The 22,583-nt window shown below is 44.7% G+C and overlaps 1 protein-coding gene across 1 annotated transcript in view; it reads left to right on the top strand.

Annotated features, from left to right (window-relative positions):
* LOC144611318 (protein Tob2-like) overlaps positions 1 to 15,825 on the top strand; it is a 36,067-nt gene extending 20,242 nt beyond the window's left edge. Inside the window, exon 2 of the mRNA XM_078430367.1 lies at positions 9,088 to 15,825. Coding sequence (XP_078286493.1) covers positions 9,148 to 10,062 — 915 coding nt within the window. The 5' untranslated portion in view covers positions 9,088 to 9,147 and the 3' untranslated portion in view covers positions 10,063 to 15,825. The remainder of the gene's footprint in view (positions 1 to 9,087) is intronic.
* The last annotated feature ends 6,758 nt before the right edge of the window (positions 15,826 to 22,583 follow it).

A 22,583-nucleotide genomic window follows, 5' to 3' on the forward strand; every position in this document is an offset into this window, starting at 1 on the left:
AGAGGGCTTTAGAGGCCAAGTCAGTGGATATTTTTAAGGCAGAGAATAGACAAATTCTTGATTAGATTGGGTGTCGAGGGTTATGGGGAGAAGGCAGGAAAATTGGATTAGGCAACCAGATATCAGCCATGATTGAATGGCGGAGTAGACTTGATGGGCCAAATGGCCTAATTCTACTCCTATAACTTGTGAATCAAAAAGGCATTGTTTTCAAATCTTTAATCCTATTACTGTAAAGATAAATCTCACCTGTTCTTCTAGTTCTCGACCCAGACAAGCAAAATGGAGTTGACTATTTTGAATACCATCACAAATTGCACACCACCAGATTTAGGGACAGTTTCTTCCCAGCTGTTATCGGGCAAATGAACCATCCTACCACAACCAGAGAAGAGTGCTGAACTACCATCTACCATTTTGCTGACCCTCAAACTTTGCTGGCTTTACCTTGCATTAAACGTTATTCCCTTATCATTTATCTATACACTGTAAATGGCTTGACTGTAATAATGTATTGTCTTTCTGCTGACTGGTTAGCACACAACAAAAGCTTTTCACTGTACCTCTGTACACATGACAATAAACTGAACTGCTTTATTACACAACCAACCTTGTTTGTATATCTCCCCACTCCTCAACTCTTTGACAGAGCAACACTTCACAAGGACGTTGTCAAATAAAATTTGACATCTAACTAAAGAAGGTATGGGAACTGATGACTGTAAGATTGGGCAAAGTGGCAAGGCTTTCAGGGAATGTCTTGGAGCAGTTTAATGAAGGAGTAATATTTTCTGAGCCTGGGCAACTGAAAGCAAGGTGACATTGGTGGAATTGTTAAAATTAGATGGCAAGAGGACAAATTTTGAGCTGCACAGAAATCTGTGTGGATTATACAATTGAAAATGGTGATTGGAAAATAAAGTCAACATTTTAAATTGCAGCATTATCACGTGGGGAGTCAGTGTACGTTGGTGAGCATCGGTGTCCATTTGCTGTGCACAGATTTAGTTTAGTTTAGAGATACAGCGCAGAAACAGGCCCTACGGCCCACCGAGTCCGCGCTGACCAGCGATCCCCGCACACTATCACAAGCCATTACACACTAGGGACAATTTACACTTATACCAAGTACACAAACCCAAGCCAATTAACCTACAAACCTGTACGTCTTTAGAGTGTGGGAGGAAACCGGAAGTTCTCAGAGAAAACCCCATGCAGTCACGGGGAGAACGTACAAACTCTGTACAGACAGTAGTCGGGATCGAATCCGGGCCTTCGGCGCTGCAAGCGCTGTACGGCAGCTACTCTACCGCTGCGCCACTGTGACGCCCCAAATCTAATGCCATAGCCAGGTTCTGAAGGGAGGGGGCAGCTCTTTAGTGCGGGAGGTGGTCTGGAAAGTAGAATTATGTACGTTCGCCTTCCCCCTCCCCCTCAAAACAGGTGGTCATTTATTTTGATCTTGCTCTCCTGCAGCATGATTCAGATTAAGACTGGAAACCTTTCACAGGCCTCGATACCCCAACATCATGCAGACCAGTATCATCTTGGAATCTTGTACAGTATTGAGCACAGCTCTCTGCACAAAGTGGTTAAATGAGTTTCAAAGCATTTGGGGGTTAACTCGAGTGATGTGTTTCTGCATTACTGTGACTGTTGAAATGCGAGGGTAGTTTTAAGCTCTTGGGCATTTGCAGCAATCGAGGAGATTTCTCTCTTGTCAATCAGATTAGGTGAAGTATGTTTGCTACCTTACAATTTGGATACTTGGTTTCAGCGGTGAGACTCTCCATTTTACTGCAATGACCTTTCTCTGCCCCCTGGGCAAGTGTACAATGTGTTTCTAATTGTGTGCATAAATCTTCGTGCTTCATTGGAGTTGTAAAAAAACATTTGTACTTTTTTTTTTTTTATTGGAAAAATTACATTTTATTGCAGAGAAAATGACCCCCTTTTCATGTTGAAAATGACCCCCTTTTCATGTTACTCCAAAATGCTAGAGTAACTCAGCGGGTCAGACAGCACCTCTGGAGAGAAGGAATGGGTGATGTTTCAGGTCGAGATCCTTCTTCAGATCGATGTCAGGGGAGGGGGCGGGACAAAGATAGGATGTAGTAGGAGACAGGAAGACTAGTGGGAGAACTGGGAAGGGGGAGGGGAAAGAGAGGGACACAGGAACTATCTGAAGTTAGAGAAGTCAATGTTCATACCATTGGGGTGTTTTTTCATGTTCATAAGTTCCAGGAACAGAATTAGGCCATTTGGCCCATCAAATCTACTCTGCCATTCAATCATGGCTGATCTATCTTTCCCTCTCAACCCCATTCTCATGCCTTTGCCCCATAACCCCTGATATCCTTACTAATCAAGGATCTGTCAAGGTTCACCTTAAAAATACCCATTGACTTGGCCTCTGCAGCTGAAGGTGGGTGTTATTTTTCTTGTTGCAGAGCACAGCACAGTAAACGGGCCTTCAGCTCACACAATGTCTGTGCCAAACATGATGCCAAGATCAACTTATGTCTCCATATCCCTCCATTCCCAGAGCCTCTCCAAATCCTACCATCATTTCCCGCAGCATGTTCCACCCTCTGTGTTGAAATAAAGAACCCACCCTGCACATCTTTAAACTTTACTCCTCTCACTTGTAGTTTAAAGTCTTGTAGCTTGTAGCACATCAGTCTGAAGAAGGGTCTCAAACATAGAAACATAGAAAATAGGTGCAGGAGTAGGCCATTCGCCCCTTCGAGCCTGCACTGCCATTCAATATGATCATGGCTGATCATCCAACTCAGTATTCCTTCTCTCCATACCCCCTGATCCCTTTAGCCACAAGGGCCACATCTAACTCCCTCTTAAATATAGCCAATGAACTGGCCACAACTACCTTCTGTGGCAGAGAATTCCACAGATTCACCACTCTCTGTGTGAAAAAAACCTTTCTCATCTCGGTCCTAAAAGACTTCCCCCTTATCCTTAAACTGTGACCCCTTGTTCTGGACTTCCCCAACATCGGGAACAATCTTCCTGCATCTAGCCTGTCCAACCCCTTAAGAATTTTGTAAGTTTCTATAAGATCCCCCCTCAATCTTCTAAATTCCAGCGAGTACAAGCCGAGTCTATCCAGTCTTTCTTCTTATGAAAGTCCTGCCATCCCAGGAATCAATCTGGTGAACCTTCTCTGTACTCCCTCTATGGCAAGAATGTGCCGATTCAATCCGAAAGGTCACCCATTCCTTCTCTCCAGAGATGCTGCCTGACCCGCTGAGTTCCTCCAGCATTTTGTGATACCTGTAGCTTAAAGCAGTACCTTCTGGTATTTGGGGAAGAAGGTTCTGTCTGTCCTATCTATCTATGTCTCATGATAATACCAACGCGTTGTCTTATTGGTAAACAGCTGAGAATCTCATCTGATGGTACACTGGAATGGAAGAGTTAATCTCGAAACTACACCACCTCATCTCGTGTTAATGGGCTGTGAATTTGCACTTCCAATTTTCCTCAGCTGATGAACTTTCTATCTTTGTGGCAGCTGAAGCTGCTGCAGGGAGAAGAAAATAGAAGGTGATGTAATCTGGGTCACCCACAGCTTTCTGCAAGTGCTTACTTACTGCCCAGAATTGGCAGAGTTATGGGAGCAGCTTAGTGTCATCCCTGGTACATGGCATGTAGGGTTGCCAACTTCCTCGCTCCCAAAGAAGGGACAAAGGGTTACGTCACCACCCCACGCCCCGCGTGACCTCACCCAACCAGCGGACCCGTGCTCCCGCTCCACCAATGGCGGCCGCCATTGGTGGAGCAGGAGCACGTGGCCGCTGGGTGAGGTGGCGCGGGGCGGTGATGTCACCCTTTGTCCCTTATTTGGGAGCGAGGAAGTTGCCAACCCTACTAATACGGGACAAGGGCGGTCCCGTATGGGACAAACTAATTTAGCCCAAACTACGGGATGTCCCGGCTAATACGGGACAGTTGGCAACTCTAATAGCATAGGACACGTTGTTGGGGGGGGGGGGAGGAAGAGAAAGGGAGAAAACAGAACAACATGTATTGCAGAAAAGTGATTTGAAACCTTCTGTTTCCAGGCAGAAGGAGTGGCCTTCCATGCTTCTAGAGGGGAAATTTGAGCTCAATGTGGCACGAGGCCACAGATGCTGGAATCTTGAGCAGAGAACAAAGTGCTGGAGAACCTCAGCAGGTCTAGCAGCATCTGTGGAGGTAAAGGATGGCTGCCCTCCGAGGTCCTCCAGCACTTTATTTTTTTGCCTTGATTCTAGCATGTGCAGTCTCCAGGGTCTGTATCTAGCTTTGGGTTGCACCAAAAGAATAGCTTGTGATTTCTCCTCTCCTCAAATTTATCAAGCCAAGTCAAGTCAATTTTATTTGTATAGCACATTTAAAAACAACCCACGTTGACCAAAGTGCTGTACATCTGATTAGGTACTAAGGAAAAAAAATGAAACATACAATAGCACGCAAACAGTTCACAGCGCCTCCTCAATGAGCCTCAAACGCTGGGGAGTAGAAATAGGTGCATTTGTTATGCTGCATTTGGTCTTGTTGAAGGACTACGGAGGCAGCCTTACTCTACTTAAATAATAATGATCACTGTCAGCTAGTGGTTTTGTTGCTTTCATCCTAGCTGCGCCAGGTAACTTCAACCTTCTGTTTTGCCAGCGCTCTAATAAATATTCCATGAAATGCTCAATAGGTGGAAAAGTAAAGACAGAAAATGTTGGAAATGCTCAGCGGGTCGGGTGTCACATTTGGAGAGGAGCAAAAAACAGTTAATGTGTAGCAAACTGCTGGAAGAACTCTGACTTGTCGAGCTTTGTCCTTGCCCTCCCCCACCTCCCTTCCAGCTTTTGCCCTGCCTCCGCGCGACAATCAGTCTGAGGTCCGAAACGTTGTCTTCACTTGATCTCAGTGGGTTAAGCAGCATCTGTGGAGGTAAAAGGGTATGTCGACATATTCGGATCTTGGCACAATTTGCAAGTGCGCGTGATCGTTGACACAGTTCAAATTAGTCTGATTCAAATTACACCGGCATCTGTGGTTCCTTGCATCCTCAAATTAGTCTTTAATCAGCACAACACTTAGACATCAAGGATGTTGCTGAATTTAGTGTATGCCAATTAATTTCTGTAAATGCTGCTGAATGCAAACATAGTCAATTAAAAATGAAGTTGTAGAGTTGGGTTTAGACACACAAGGAATTTTAAAACTGCAAAATATTTTTGACGTGGATTGTGAAAATCATCGCAAAAGTTAAGCACGGGTGTAGACGAAAGTCCACAGGGTAGTACATGGAATATTCAAGTGTTAAACTGTCCAGTGTTTCTGCCTTCCACAACTTTATGGCGCGGTGTTCAATTAGCATTTAAATTACATTCAGCTTCTACATTTACCTGAATCCTGGTTCCTGAATCACCACTGTGTTATTGGTCTTGCATTTGTTTACAAGATGGTCAGTCATAACATGCAAAATTGGTGTTGCTTTTAGGTTCGTTCTGTCTCTCACAGTCAATTAAAATAAAATCCGGGCCCTGTTTTTCTGTCGTAGACCACTCCAATCCACACAGCATAAACAGAGCGGTTTTTAAAGTTCATATGCTGTGAAACTGGTCATTGTAATGGTGATTTGTTTCATTGTGCTGATGAGGTGCTGACTTCTGTGCCTTCCTGCACTGCCTTGTGTTGTTAATGTTACGGGCTGCATTTGAAGGACTCTTCCTTTGTCCAGTTCTGTAATCAGCTTGTCTTGGCTTTAGATAAATGCCTGTTTCTGCAGTGTCCACAGAGGCTGGTGTGTCAATATATAGCGGGGATATCTCAAGCATATAAAAACCTTTCGGTAATGTCGCCATCCATTGTCAAGTTCTTGTACAGCTCACTGCTCTGATAAATGAGGTGTAAAAGAGCTACATTATGATCATGGGGTTATAGCATTTACGCTGCCGTGCTGGGTTTTTTTGTGTGGCTTTAGGGAGCATTTTCTATCCAGAACCCAACTCTACAGCAAATAGTTTCCAGAATCAGTTTTTGGTTGAATGTTTAGTTTAAATGTAGAGCGCGGAGACAGGCTCTCCAGCCCACTGGGTCCGCGTCGTCCATCCATCGATCACCCAAGGGAACAAGGGCATTGCAGAAGGATTTGATCAGAGGCTGCACAAGCAGAGTTTGGAACATTCACACTGGTTACATGTTATCCCATTTTCGCATCCACTCCCCACACTCTCGGGGCAATTTTGCAGCGGCCGATTAACCTACAAGCCTGCACATCTTCGGGGTGTGGAGTGAAACCAGAGCACCCAGAAGAAACCCACAAGGTCACAGGGAGAACGTGCAAACTCCACACAGACAGCATCCGAGGTCGGGATTGAACCTGGGTCTCTGCCTCTGTGAGATGGCTGTTCTACCACTATCTTTCTGAATGTTAGTCCCTTGCAGTCCAGATGCTTTCCTGACAAAAAGTTACGAGTTCGGGCTAATCAATCACGTGTGCTTTTTAATAATCTGTCCTGTTGCTTATGTTGCGTAATGCAAAATGTAAATGCCATGTTCCCAACTCTGCTTGTGCAGCCTCTGATCAAATCCTTCTGCAATGATCCTTGTTCCCTTGGTGAATGTGACCTTGGCAACATTCTCTCCACTCCACTTTGAATAATGTGATTTTGGGGGAATGATCCCATTTCTCAAACCCATCTTCTTGGCACTTGGAATGCTTTTTAATGTAATTACTTGAAACCGGATGGCCCGACGAAAGGACAGCTCATTAGCTGGATGTCTGTAGATGGGACGCAGAACAGGCATAAGCTTCTCTCACGGCAGTGGTCATTTGGAGCGTTGCCATTAAGATCTTGCTATCACCCAACGGCAATTGATTATATGTCACAGAGATCTATCATCTACTGGCACCAGTTGAAGTTAAGTAGATTTTACATTAACTGCAAAAGTTATTGTAAGATTTGAACATGCTCAGAGTTGTAGTCCATGGAATCTTTATGTTCAAAATTGTATAAAGGAAAAACAAAGTGTACAACTTTATTTTATTTTAGGAGACTTATCCATCCCTATAAACAAAGCTCTTGTTTTTTCTGAAATCCTATTATCCAATAAAGGGATACTTAAGGGGTGTCAAAGCAGTAGAGTTGCTGCCTTACAGCGCCAGAGAACAGGGTTCGTTCAATCTTGACTACAGGTGCTGGCTGTATGAAGTTTGTACATTCTCCCAATGATCAGGTGGGTTTTCACCGGGTGCTCTGGTTCCCTCCCACACTCTAAAGATGTGCAGGTTTGACGGTTAATTGGCTTTGGTAAAAATTGTAAATTGTCCCTAGTGTGTGGGATAGTGTTAGTGGGGGATAAAGGTATAGGGGTTGCTGTTCGGCGCAGACTCAGTGAGCTGAAGGGCCTGTTTCGGCGTTGATCTCTCGACTAGACTATTATTTCCAAGTCGGGATAGTGTGTGCGGGTGAGTGTTCCAATGCACTCCCCGGAGGCAAAGGCCCCGGGTTTGGAAGGTGCTGAGAAACCGCGGTGCGCTCTGTAGGTGTTGCTTGCTCTGCCTTGCAGCCAGCCGACATTGTTACAAGGATTTGTGGGAGTATGATGCAAGTATGAATATCTTGTACCTTCTGAATCTTTGTAACTGGTCAGCAGTACAGTTTGTCCATTCAAACTGGGAGCGTGTCTGGAAAGAACACTTTGAACTGTACAGTAAGGTGAAGTACTGGTAATTACAAGCCTGTTACCAGGAGTCTGTTGAATGTGTGGCTCTGCTTCACGGATGGAATTCCATTCTGATACAACACAGGGAGAGGACACCCATCCAAATGTGACTGCCAGCTCTCCTCATGTACCCTTCCATTACTCCCACTCTCCTGCCCTTTATCATCGCTGTTTTTTTAATCTGATTTGGCAATGTATTCCAGATTGTGGTTTTTTTTAAAGTTAATTTGCTAATTATCTTTAATCTGTCTTCTAATGATAACTCCTCCAGCAACGAATTTCATTTTATTTCCTCTGTCAGAATGCTTTGTGATTTTTGAACACAATTAAAATAATCTCCGAAGGAAAGCTCTTCATGCAATAGAGAGGTGGGATTTATGAATTGTCAATGGTTTCATTTTAATTCTTTTTTTGTTTTCTCTTTATCCTCTTTTGGAAAGCCGTGCAAGGCTCCATTGACCAAACCAGTAGCAACTTGCTCCCTAGATGTGCAGGAAAATAACTGCAGATGCTGGTACAAATCGAAGGTATCACAGAATGCTGGAGTAACTCAGCGGGTCAGGCAGCATCTCTGGAGAGAAGGAATGGGTGACGTTTCGGTTCGGCCCGAAACGTCACCCATTCCTTCTCTCCAGAGATGCTGCCTGACCCGCTGAGTTACTCCAGCATTCTGTGATACTATGCTCCCTAGATGTTGTCATCCTTTGACCAATTTAGAAACTGAGCCAAACTAATCTTATTTCTAAGAAGATAGACACAAAATGCTGGAGTAACTCAATGGGACAGGCAGCATCTCTGGAGAGAAGGAATGGGTGACGGTTTGGGTCGAGACCAAAGATAATAGAGCAGAGCAAGATAGGCCATTCGACCCTAAAAACCGTAGTATGTCACGGCGCCACTTTAGTAGGCAGAAACTTGCATAAACATTTTAAAAGAAAAATAACAAAAATCTGTGAATTGATAGATGAGATATATTCTGCATTTTTATGGTATCATCACACATACTGTTCCCCCGTAACACTGATTACACTGCGAGAGGCAGAGCGAACAGCGGGTTTTGCCTACTAAAATGGCGGCCGTTCCGCTCCTTTGCGTACTACACTTCAGTATAGGCGATTTCAACGGAGTGGTTCATCTTGCTCCTCTAGTATCTTTGGTCAAGACCCTTCTTGGCTATCGCTCATTGTGGAATTTCACTTTATTTTTGTTGTCTTTAGGTGTTATGACTGAAACGCGACTTGAATCTGTGCCCTAATCATGCTTAAAATGAGCTCTTGTGTAAGCCATTCCTTTTAAAGCTGAATGTTTGCACGCAGAAAATGTATGTGTACACTAACTGCTCGTTTTCTCCTTTTTAAGGAATTGTGTGAAGATTTGAAGCTCTTTCAACACTGCCTTCCCCCGGTCACCATATCAAGCATGCATTTGGAGATCAAAGTGGCTTTAAATTTCATAATCTCCTACCTGTACAACAAGTTACCCCGGCGACGTGCAGACCTCTTTGGGGAGGAGCTGGAGCGGCTGCTGAAACAGAAATATGAGGGCCACTGGTATCTAGAAAAGCCCCTGAAGGGATCGGGGTACAGGTGTGTCCATATCGGAGAGACTGTGGATCCTATCATCGAGCAGGCTGCAAGGAGGAGCGGGTTGGATATAGAAGATATTCGCGCCAATGTCCCCCAAGAGTTGAGCCTTTGGATTGATCCGTTCGAGGTGTCCTATCAGATTGGTGAGAAGGGGGCTGTGAAGGTCCTGTACATGGACGACAATGAGAGCGCGGAGTTGGACAAGGAGATAAAGAGCAGCTTTAACCCGGAAGCCCAGGTTTTCACACCTATCACTGACCAGGGCAACTCTTTGTCTAATTCCCCGTCTCCATCCTTTGGCAATTCGGTGAGCCCCACTTTCATCCCGAGGTCGGCTCAGCCAATCACATTCACCACGGCAGCCTTTGCTGCCACCAAATTTGGGTCCACCAAGATGAAAACTGGAGGCCGCCGAATGGCCCGCTCCCCGACCAACGGCTTGGTGAAGCAGAAGGGTTTGTCCACATCCATGCACTCGCTGGTCCTCAGCAGCAGCCAGATCCCACCATCCTCCCTTTCTCCCAACGCCAAGGAGTTTGTCTACCCAGGTTCACTGGGCTTGTACTTCGGGAATGAGAACCAGTCGTCCTCTGGCCCAGCGCCATTCCCCAATGCCTTTGAGGTGCCACCCATCTTCAATAACAACAACCTGGGCGAGAAAGCCCCGTTTGTGGAAGGACTCGACTTCAACTTGAATACCATGCAGTATCCGAACCAGCCATTTCAGCCAGTGGTCTTGGCAAACTAAAATATTTAGTGAAGAACCCTTTCTATACATAGAACTCAAAGAAGGCCAACACTAATATATCGTGTTGAAGAGCACTTTGGGAACAGTTTAAAGTTATGCCTCCAATCCCACTTTGATCGTCTCCCAAGTTTTCAAAATTTTCTTTGAAATCGTTCAAGTCACAAACTGCAATCCATCGGTAGGTTGTAGTTGATTAAACCTATTTTTTTTTGTTGAGAATATTATATTCCTCCCTTGGGAAACATAGCACCAAAAGTCCTTCTTAAAAGTGGAATACTGAAATATTTAGACTACTCCAAATTTGAGTAGAGTAAAGGTCACAATATATAATTGGTAGTGTTATCAGTTGTTCACAGCAGTTGGATTTGGGGCATTACCTCACACCTGTGCCAGTATCTATCCGTGTTTCATTTTGCACTGTAGTTGGTAAGTAGGAGCTGGATCAGGGTTGCTAGGAGAACACATTTCCCACATGTTTTTATTTTAATTGTTGCTATAGTGCTGTGGGATGAGAAGCCATTACTGACGTACAAGTTTGGCAGGTTCATTTGTGAAGCAGAATTCTGCCAAAAAAAAAAAAGCATCTTGAGTGTCTCTTACCCAGTCCCAGCTGGATGTCTGTGGAGTTATGGAATTGATTCTGCACCTCTCTCTCTCTCTCTCTCTCTTAAAACTCAGCAAGTCTTGTCAACAAGAACACCTCGCTCCACACTGCAACGGAATCTGCCGTCTTGGTTAAAGGGCTTTTTGAAGGTCTTCATCCATGTTGATCTCCTCATTCAAATTACTACTGTATTGTGGCAACTAGCAAAAAAAACCAAAACACACTCCTGTGAAGCTGTGCATCGTGCTCCATGGACTAATAACATTTAGTTGTACTAAGTAACAAGTTCTACATTGAAGACCTGCAGTACCTTGCATCCATCGTACAGAGAGCCTCCTCCTATCTCAGTCTGCAAATGATCACGGTGGCAGAGTTAAATGTTGCAGAGAAGTGATGGCTGGGTGTTTGCATCCCAGTGTAACCATCTTTCTGTGATACCTTTTTGAATTTTGAACCCTGGATTTCTGGCCAATGTCCCCATTTGTGTTTTTTTCGGCCGGGTCCTTTTGATCCGAGCTCTTTTTCTCCTCTTTCTGCGAATGCAAGGAGATGAACCTGCACTACGTTTATTAAAAGTGGGATCAAGGTTTTGATGGTGGAAGGGACGCATTGTGGTTGGGATAGCACGTTTTCTATAAGGGGTGCTGCGAGATATTCTCCTCGGATGCTAGATGTAGCTGCAATGGTAAATGACTAGCTCAAAAAATGTCAGGATTTGCCTAACTGCGGCACCTAGACATTGCCCAAAACTGGTCAGCTGTTACGTGCATGAAGCAAGTTATCTGTTAAATTCTGCTGCACATTGGCTTCTTGCTTTTAGCTGTAGAGTAATGTGCCAGATCCATGCATGTCCGGTATGTTGGTGGAATCTAATCCTCTAGAAAGGATGCAAGTGACCAAATTATAGTTCAAATGCTATATGGCTATCCTACAGGTCGGCACCTTGTAGTAAACGCTGCATCCCATCAGTCATTGAAAAGCTAGACTGCCTTGTCTCCCTTTAGTTTTCAGGTTCCTGAAAGTGAAGAATTGAATCTGATGCACGTCACTGGAGTATTCAACTAGAACGACGCTGTTACCTATACTGCTCCCATGGTAATAAGTTGAGGACCCATCCTTTTTATTGAGAAGCCGTGCAGTGTGTTTTGAGGTCAGCTCTTGCAGAGTCTGCTTCTACTTTGTTTGCTGAGCAACTTTAGTTAACAGGATCTTTCTACTCGTCACGAGCTATAGTTAAATGATGCTCAGGCACTTTCCTCTCTGGAGAATGTGGCCCTTTAGAATGGTATTGAATTTATCAAATTCAGGACTTTGAAGGTTGCTGCAGTTAAGATTTCATGAACCCTGAAGCAAGCTTGTAGTCAGCAGCTTTTACTGTAATGAGAATCTGTACCACAGACGGCCAGATCTTGCTGCATCTGGAAGCTTTGCCTTGAAAGTTTGGAAGGAGCTGCAGAGGGATCTTCAAAGGGATCTGACAAAGTTCTTTGAAGCAAAGTTGTACAACATGCTTGATCAGTCAGTCATCTAGACACAAAGACTTATGCAGCAGTGTTTATTTTGCAATTTATTATTGAAAAAAAACATCAAGCATTGTCCTTGAGGCAAAGAGTAATATTTAATTTGATGCGTTTCCAGCATGTCTTAAATGACCAGTCTGGTTATGTCTGTCCCGGAGATGAATAGGGTGGCAGTAATGAGATTGTCAGTTTGATAAATATTTTATCCTAATATTTCAGAGTTGTTCTATTTTGCTGCAACATTTGACCAAATTAAAAGGTTTGTTAGAACAGTTAATTAGATTTTAGAATCTTAGAAAAGAATAAAAGTGGTGTTTGCACATCAAAGGAAGCACTTGTACACATTATGAATATATGCAAGAGGACTAGTGCTGTTTATGATCCACAAGGTTTGGACAAACTTTGGTTCACCCCAAGGATATTCTCGACCTCCTACTAGCTCTCGTCTGCCCTTTGCACGTCTCGTCTTACCCACTGTTCAAACTGTAATCGGCTTATTCCAAACCACTCTTGAAGAGAATTCATTTTAACTTATTCTGAAAGCCTGCCTAGAATAACTAAGCTGGCGCTTCAGCCGAAAAGATGGATGACCAAAGCTCTTTATTTGGCACTGGGCGTTGCCAGATGTGAATTGTTTGTTCTGCCTTCAGATGTATTATTACTGGTACTAAAAGTGGGGAGAGAATCCCGAGCCAGGGCTTTGCTTGATCAGCTTGGTTGTTTAACAATCTTCTATCGCCAGCCACTCCTTTTGTTTTAGTGAAGGAGGCAGAATGTTTCTAGAACTCAACCAACATTGCTCTGTTAGATAGCCTATTAGATAGTGCAAGTGTCTCCTCTGATTTATTTCCCTGCTTTACTGTGATAATTGTGCCCGACCTAAACAGTGCAGCTAAAGTGAGAAAAGGCTGGGTTTAAACTAGCATTTAAATAAAGCTCACCTGAGGTTTACAATCTGCACAAGTACATGTTTCAGACGAAGGACACTATAGTTCATGAAAGTACCATAGTATTTATAAACTACCTACGACACTTCCCACAATATAGTCAGTAGCTGATGGCCTCTGAAGTTTGCTTGGGGGGGGGGGGGGGGCTACTTGTACTGGCCACTTAAAATTGCCTGAAGGTTGTCCCCAGTGACAGATTTACCAGTTGTCCAACTTGCTTTTGTTTTCTCCTTGGTGTGCTGTTACTTTGAACATTGGACCCAGTACAGCCATGTTGATATGGATTGCTGGTGATACTAACCACAGTATTTTTTTTTGGGGGGGGGGGAATGACCCAGATTAAAGGATGAAAACCTCTCATACCTTCTGTCCTCTCTCTGATTTTCAGTTTTAAAGAAAAAGTCCTATATTTTGCGTATGGTTCTAGCATTGAAATGTTCCTGTGGCTTGAAACCTTAAACAATTTAAACGCAGCCACTTGAGGCAAATATTGTTATGATCAAGGTAGTACACAAGTTCTGTAGGACCAGACGAATACAGCCATCTGTTTTAGTATTTGTAATCTTGAATTGTTGTGGGAGTCCTGAAGTTGTTAAAGCCTTAACCAATTAAAGTTCTGAGTAAGGGGAACTAAGGACTAATCATACATGCATGTTGCAACTGCTGTATAATCTGCTTGTCCACCGTCTCAGCCGTCCGGACTGTCATAACCCTCGTTTGGCTGAGTCGCTATTGTTCAGTGCATCCCACACTGTGACTAAACCCCACCGCCATCCCAACTTTATCTAGTCGTCACAACCCAGGATCCAGTCTGCGATGCTGGAATTAACGATTTTTGTTTGAGCTGATGTTGTCTTGTGCTGTTCTCCCAACATACCAAACACACTACAATAAGACTAAGACTGCTGAAGCGATCATTTGAGAAGTGTTGAAACCCCTCTTCTCCCTGCCCCCGTACTTTCTCTGCTCCATATCAAAATGACGACCTCTTTCTGTTAATCTGATCTGTGTGGGTGCAGCATGCGACACCCTCAAATGCAAAAGCCACAACTGCCTATAATTTACAACGCTGGTATTTCTGAAATTGAAGATGGTCGCCCAATTATATGTTCACAAACAGGAAGGGTTGCATTTAAACACGATTCAAAATCTGCATTTTAAAAAAAAGATTTCTCTGGCTTGCTGGAGTTTAGTTTACTTTAATTTAAAAATAAAAGGGTGACAGGAAATATGCACTTTTCTGGTGTCGGAAGGAATACAGAGAGTATCGTGTTGGGTAAAAGGACCATTGCAAATTTTGTTCTGCTCACATTCGAGGGACACTTCAAGCTTTTGACTTACAAAGTAAAAATAATCCCTGCCCTCCCTGTTTGTGATCAGTGATCATTTGGCATTCACTGTGTTCTTCCGAAGTTTGGCATCTTGCTGACGGGGAAGGTTTTTCAGATTGCCAGTTCAATATCAGTGGGGAAAGTGTGAACAAAGACTGGAAATGGCATACTTTGGCTGACTGCCTCGTAAGAGCATGTGGCCCTGGTACATGATTTTTATTTCGTATAGTAATACAACTTGGTCATGGTAACAGCAGGATGAAACAGAACAACATCAACAGAAGACATATTTGACCATGGGGCTTGAAGCCCTACGGCCAAGATAGCAACTTGAGCAGCCTTGCCTTTGACACCTGACCATCTCTTCTCCACCCCCAACCCCTCACTGTGACACAAATCCTACAAGACTTGTGACCTCCTTGAAGAGTAATCCCCACATGTCTGAGACTTCCAGCCTTCAAATTGGTGAAGGAGTTTTGCTTGGCCAAGAGTAGTTCACTTAGAGTATCAACGACCTGATCTACTCAACTCGTGGTGCTCAGTTGAACCACAGTGCCAGACCCCACACTGATTCTTGGGCACCCTTGCTGTTCATGCCTATGTTCTGCCTCTCAGTTAAGGGATAGGAACAAATCTAAGAAAAGATCTAGTGGTGAGGTTATACAATTGGTTTCAATTTCCAGTTGATTCCAAGGTGTCCCTGTTTCATAAGGGTACTTGGATGCATCGGGGCAAGAGAAACTGGTAATTTTGTTTAGAATGATTGCCTTTTGAGGACTTTTTCTTCCTTTCCTTCCCTCCCCCCCTCCCACCCCAAGTGTTCTTCATTGAGGTGATGTGATGTATTATTCCAGATGTTAGCCTTTACTTGAACATTTAAAAAAAACACTGCTTGGTTTTATTTTTTATTTTAAAAAAATTTGGCACTAACTGATCGGAATCTTAAGTTTCTTTGGTTTCCTTTGCTTGAATAATTTACTATGTTTGTAAAGGTTAAGAGTATATATTTCTAATGTACATTATTGTAATTTCATTTCAGATTTCATATGCAACAAATTATTTTTTCAAAAAAAATTGAAAACAGATATTGACATTGTATGCTTCAGAAAAAGTAAATGCGATGGCAGGATTTTTTCAAATTATGTACATTTTACTTTTTTGAAAGGAATGGTTATTTTCTGTTAAGGAAAGTGGATACAAATAATTCCTTTTATTGTAGACTGAGAAACATCCCGATTTTCTACTTTGGAACATTGTGCAATACTTGCTTGATGCTAAGATGTTTTTGCAGATTTGTTGCAGGTGAGGTCAGAGCTGTATAGTTTATAATGTTCCGAATCTTTTTTAAGTTTGTATTAAAAGCATGAAAATTGGAGCTGGTTGTGTGTGGTACCTTCTTTGACAAGTATATCGTGCCTTGCAGTAATGAAGTCTCCTCCTGACAGCTGGGTGCTTCGTTCCAGTGCAACTTTCAACCAAACTTTTTAAAACACAAATTCCGCTCGGCGTTTAGTTCAGAGATACAGAGCGGAAACGGGGCCCTTCGGCCCACTGAGTCCGCACCGACCAGCGATCCCCGTGCATGTTAACACCACCCAACACGCACACACACACCACTATTTTACATTTATACCTAGCCAATTAACCTACAAACCTGCACGCCTTTGTGGGTGGAAAATGAAGATTTCGGAGAAAACCCAAGCAGGTCACGGGGAGAACGAACTGACTCCGTACAGACAGCGCCCGTAGTCAGGAAGGAACCCGGGTCTCTGGTGCTGTGAGGCAGCAGCTCTACTGCAATGTTACCGTCTCTGCTCTGTGGAGAAGTAGCATTCTGCTCTAACTTATGCCCTCACAGCGGTTAGAGGTTCCCTAGCAGAAGATTTAATAGGAATCCGAGGGGTAACTTTTTCACACAGGGTGGTGGATGCATGGAACAAGCTGCTAGAGGAGTTGGGGCAGGGACAAGTTGGGGCAGGGACGATCCCCAACATTTAAGAAACAGATACATGGATAGGACAGGTTTGGATATGGACCAAATGCTGGCAGGTGGGACTAGTGTAGCTGGGACATGTTGGCCGCTGTGGGCAAGTTGGGCCGAAGGGCCTGTTTCCACACTATCACTCCAACTCCAAGAGGAAAATAATTTACCTCTACTTGTGCTCTTTGGCTGGGCAGCTGCTAGCTGACTATCACACTTTAAGAGATAACAACACTTTCGAATGCACGCCTTCCTGCAAGCAAGAAAGAACGAGTTTATTTTTTTACTCTTGCTCTGATGTCTTTAAATCTGTATTAATAATGGAGCTCAACATTTGACTTAAATAATTAATTGGGGAATCATTCACTTTTTGTGACTCCGCTAGCTAACTTGCCTACTGAACTCGCAACACCATGGGTTAAATGCAATCACAATTAAAGTTTCTGATGTTCAAGGTGAAAAATGTTCAGAGTAGAGCTGGTTCAAGGTTGAGGTGTCACACAAGGAGAGGTTTGTTTTCAGTCACGCTCTAGATATCACTCGCACAAGTTGTGTTGTGATCAGAAGTCCCACACCAGGTACAGTGAAAAGCTTTTGTTGCGTGCTAACTAGCCAGCAGAAAGACAAAACATGATTACAATCGAGCCATCCACGTGCATGATAAAGGCAATAACGTTTAGTGCAAGGTAAAGTCCAATCAAAGATAATATGAGGGTCTCCAATGAGGTGGATAGTACCTCAGGACTGCACACTAGTTGCTGGCAGTGGTTCATTTGCCTGATAACAGCTGGGAAGTCAACCGAGATTATTCTTGTTCAGGAAGGAACTGCAGTTGCTGGTTTAAACTGAAGATGGACACAAAACGCTGGAGTAACTCAGCAGGAGAGGCAGCATCTCTGGAGAGAGGGAAGGGGTGATGTTTCAGTCACTGAAACGTCACTCGTTCCTTCTCTCCAGAGATGCTGCCTGGCCTGCAGTTACTCCAGCATTTTGTGGCTTTGGAGATTATTCTTAATGAATGAATAATTTACATTTGAGTATAAAGGAAGGGCGCAAGTTCTGATTGTTGCTTGTAACAATGGAAGACCACTTTCCGCTGATAAGTGTTCCCTTAACTGGTGCTGAGAAGGCAAAGGGCAGTCTTGATACGGTTCCCAATGGACTGAATCACAGCTAATGTTGGTCAAATTTAGCAAAATTAGGCAGAATTTGGACCAAATAAACAGACAGCTTTCACGTTGGATTCTAACATTAGCTGCCTGTTTCTTCAGTTGGAAGCAAAGATACTAGAGGAACAAGATAGACCACTCGACCCGAAAAACCGTAGTACGTCACGGCGCCATTTTAGTAGGCAGAAACCTGCAGGAACATTTAAAAAGAAAAATAACAAAAATCTGTGAATTGATAGATGAGATATATTCTGCTTTCTAAATATAGCTACATTTCAAGTGCAAACGAAACGGCAGGTATGCACAGGGGATTTTACAGCTGAGCTGGACATGGAAGGCCCAACATCACTTCCCTGGCACCAAGTGAATCATTTTATGCTGCAATGGGCAATAAAAATTGGGCAGTGCAGCAGAGAGGACATTACATGAAATTGCACATCTTTCACTAAAAGGCAGATCGCGCCTTGGTTTTGTTTTAACTCTCTCATGAAAAGAAATAACGTATTAATTATGCAGAATTTGGACTACCGTTTCTCATTTGTTGCATCGAATCGAAAAGGCAGCTTGCAAGGCTAATCTCCAGCTGATAAAAGAAGCGTACGGTACTTCATTTGTCATACGTACAGGGGAAAGTCATTTTTGTACACAGTGCTGTACAAGTATCACCTGGGATATCAACGTCACCCATTCCTTCTCCCCTGAGATGCTGCCTGACCTGCTGAGTTACTCCAGCATTTTGTGAAATAAATACCTTCGATTTGTACCAGCATCTGCAGTTATTTTCTTACCGTATCACCTGGGACGATCTTTTAGGAAGGAGATGAGGAGGAATTGAGTTCATTGTCACGTGTACCGAGGTACAGTGAAAAGCTTTTGTTCCGTGCTAACCAGTCAGGGGAAAGATAATACATGATTACAATCAAGCCGATTGTACAGAAATGTGATAAAGGGAATAACGTGAATAACGTTTAGTGCAAGTAAAGCCAGTAAAGACCGACCAAAGATAGTCCGAGGGTCTCCAATGAGGTAGTATAAGAAAATAACTGCAGATGCTGGTACAAATCGAAGGTATTTATTCGCAAAATGCTGGAGTAACTCAGCAGGTCTGTCCCTCTCTTCCCCTCCTCCTTCCCAGATCTCCCTCTATCTTCCTGTCTCCACCTATATCCTTCCTTTGTCCCGCCCCCTCCCCTGACATCAGTCTGAAGAAGGGTCTCGACCCGAAACGTCACCCATTCCTTCTCTCCTGAGATGCTGCCTGACCCGCTGAGTTACTCCAGCATTTTGTGAATAAATACCTCCAATGAGGTAGTAGTTCAGGACTGCTCTCTGGTTGTGGTGGGATGGTTCAGCCGGGAAGAAACTGTCCCTGAATCTGGAGGTGTGCGTTTTCACACTTCTATACCTCTTGCCCGTTGGGAGAGGGGAGAAGAGGGAGTGGCCGGGGTGCGACTCATCCTTGATTGTGCTGCTGGCCTTGCCGAGGCAGCGTGAGGTGTCAGTGAAGTCAACGGAAGGGAGGTTGGTTTGCGCGATGGTCTGGGCTGCGGCCACAATTCACTGCAATTTGATGAAGCAAGCTACGTGCGAGATCCAGCCCTCTTGATCAGGTACGTGAAGGTAAACATAGAAAATAGGTGCAGGAGCAGGCCATTCGGCCCTTTGAGCCAGCACCGCCATTCAATATGATCATGGCTGATCATCCAGAATCAGTACCCTGTTCCTGCTTTCTCCCCATATCCCTTGATTCCTTTAGCCCTAAGAGCTATATATTTTCTAGCTCTATATAGCTAAGAGCTATAAGGTAACATAGAAACATAGAAAATAGGTGCAGGAGTAGGCCATTCGGCCCTTCGAGCCTGCACCGCCATTCAATATGATCATGGCTGATCATCCAGCTCAGTAACCTGTACCTGCCTTCTCTCCATACCCCCTGATCCCTTTAGCCACAAGGGCCACATCTAACTCTCTCTTAAATATAGCCAATGAACTGGCCTCAACTACCTTCTGTGGCAGAGAATTCCACAGACTCACCACTCTCTGTGTGAAGAAATGTTTTCTCATCTCGGTCCTAAAAGACTTCCTTAAGCTGTGACCCCTGGTTCTGGACTTCCCCAACATCGGGAACAATCTTCCCGCATCTAGCCTCTCCAACAACCCCTTAAGAATTTTATATGTTTCAATAAGATCCCCCCTCAGTCTTCTAAATTCCAGCGAGTATAAGCCTAGTCTATCCAGTCTTTCTTCATATGAAAGTCCTGCCATCCCAGGGATCAATCTGGTGAACCTTCTCTGTACTCCCTCGAAGGCTAGAATGTCTTTCCTCAGATTAGGAGACCAAAACTGTACACAATACTCCAGGTGCGGTCTCACCAAGGCCCTGTACAACTGCAGCAGAACCTCCCTGCTCCTATACTCAAATCCTCTTGCTATGAATGCTAACATACCATTCGCTTTCTTCACTGCCTGTAGCTCATACCTGTGGAAATGCATCCTGCAAAAGGGCGATTGGCTTTGGAACGAGGGTACATCATGCGTTGGTGAATCTGTGGAATTCTTTGCCACAGAAGGCTGTGGAGGCCAAGACAATGGATATTTTGTAGGGCAGGGGTAGATAGATTCTTGACCAGTGCGGGTGTCAGGGGCTATGGGGAGAAGGCAGGAGAATGGGGTTAGGAGGGAGAGATAGATCAGCCATGATTGAATGTCGGAGTAGACCTGATGGGCCGAATGGCCTAATTCTGCTCCCTCTCATTCACGAACAGTGTAAGCCCATCTTCTATCCTGTTAAAAGGATAGAGAGAGGAAAGGCGGCGGAGCTAAATGGTGCAATTGCAAAGAATTTTAATGACCAGCACAGAAGGCTGAGCGCTCCCCTCGAACACACACAGAACGGCTTTGTAACTGCAGTGAAAGCTGAATCTATAAATACAGCCCAGCCACATTGCCTGCCTCCTCCATTCACAGCCTCCCCATCTGTGATAGGCTGCAGGCTGGTGGTGCTACCCTGCGTTGGCAAACTGTGCTGTCCTTCCTCCTCTCCAGCATCTTCTTTCCCCTCCCCTTTTCTCCCTCTCCACCGACATTCGTTGAGCCATTTTGCACCCTCTTTATTTTCCTTCTCTCCTTTCTTTTAGTTTTAGAGATGCAGCGCGGAAACAGGCCCTTCGGCCCACCTAGTCCGCGATCACCCCATACACTAATACTATTCCACACACACACACACACACACGGGAGTCCCGAACCCAGGGGCCACAGTTTAAGAATAAGGGGTAGGCCATTTAGAACAGAGATGAGGAAAAACTTTTTCACTGTTCCTCAGTGGTGAAGCCGAGGAATTCTCTGCCTCAGAAGGCAGTGGAGGCCAATTCTCTGGATGCTTTCAAGAGAGAGTTAGATAGAGCTCTTAAAGATAGCGGAGACAGGGGGTATGGGGAGAAGGCAGGAACGGGGTACTGGTTGTGGATGATCAGCCATGATCACAGTGAATGGCGGTGCTGGCTAGAAGGGCCGAATGGCCTATTGTCTATTGTGACACACACATACACACACACATACACACACACACACACTAGGGACAATTTACAATCTTTACCGAAGTCAATTAACCTGCAAACCCGTCCGTCTTTGGAGCGTGGGAGGAAACCGGAGCATCCAGGGAGAAACCCACGCGGTCACGGGGAGAACGTGCAAACTCCGCACAGACAGCACCCGGAGTCAGGATCGAACCTGTGAGGCAGCAACTCTACCGCTGGGCCACCGTGCTGTCCTAGACCCACTCTGCTCAACCTCTACATTCTTCCCATCTCCTCCCTATCCACCCGACCCTCCTCTCCCCTTACCTCTTCATTCTACACTCTCCTCATTTCTGTCCCCAACCTTTCCCCTATCACTTGAACCCACCTCTTCACCTTCCATGCCTTTATTTATCTCTCCTCTCCCTCTCCCTTCATTTACTGAGTCTCTTGCCTGGTCTGCCCCCTCTCTACCATCGTCTCTGCCCTCCCCCCCCCCTCTACCTCCTCCCTCCTCTGTTACACTCCCATCCATCTTCTCTGCCATCTTCCCTCCATCCTCTTTGCCCTCTCCCTCTCTCCTCTAAATTCCTCCTAATCACGATGTTTGTATCGAGTCTCTATCTCGTTTCCCTTTTCTGTGACTTTCAGTCAGGAGAAGGGTCTCGAGCCAAAACGTCACCCATTCCTTCTCTCCAGAGACGCTGCCTGTCCCGCTGAGTTACTCCAGCATTTTGTGTCTATCTTTGGTGTAAACCAGCACCTGCAGTTCCTTCCTGCACATGAATGCATCTGACTCCATCACCACTGGTATAGCTTTCTAGACGTCAACCACTGTTGATGAAACAAAATTCCTCTCAGATCCCCTTTAAAACTCCTTCTACTCAACTTGAAACATATAAGATAATTAGGGGATTGGACACATTAGAGGCAGGAAACATTTTCCCAATGTTGGGGGAGTCCAGAACAAGGGGCCACAGTTTAAGAATAAGGGGTAGGCCATTTAGAACGGAGATGAGGAAGAACTTTTTCAGTCAGAGAGTGGTGAAGGTGTGGAATTCTCTGCCTCAGAAGGCAGTGGAGGCCAGTTCGTTGGATAGAGCTCTTAAGGATAGCGGAATGAGGGGGTATGGGGAGAAGGCAGGAACGGGGTACTGATTGAGAGTGATCAGCCATGATCGCATTGAATGGCGGTGCTGGCTCGAAGGGCTGAATGGCCTACTCCTGCACCTATTGTCTATTGTCTATTGAACCTGTGCCCGATTGTTTTTGATACGTTTACCATGAGGTGCGGCACGGTGGCGCAGTGGTGGAGTTGCTGCCTCACAGCGCCAGAGACCCAGGTTCAATCCTGACCATGGGTGCTCTCTGTGTGGAGTCAGCATGTCTCCCCGTGACCGTCGAGACCCTTAAGGGGGAAGCAAGAATGGGGAAGCAAGAAGGAGAGAGAGAGA

This window comes from Rhinoraja longicauda, chromosome 40 (assembly GCF_053455715.1).
Source record: "Rhinoraja longicauda isolate Sanriku21f chromosome 40, sRhiLon1.1, whole genome shotgun sequence".
Lineage (NCBI taxonomy): Eukaryota > Metazoa > Chordata > Chondrichthyes > Rajiformes > Arhynchobatidae > Rhinoraja > Rhinoraja longicauda.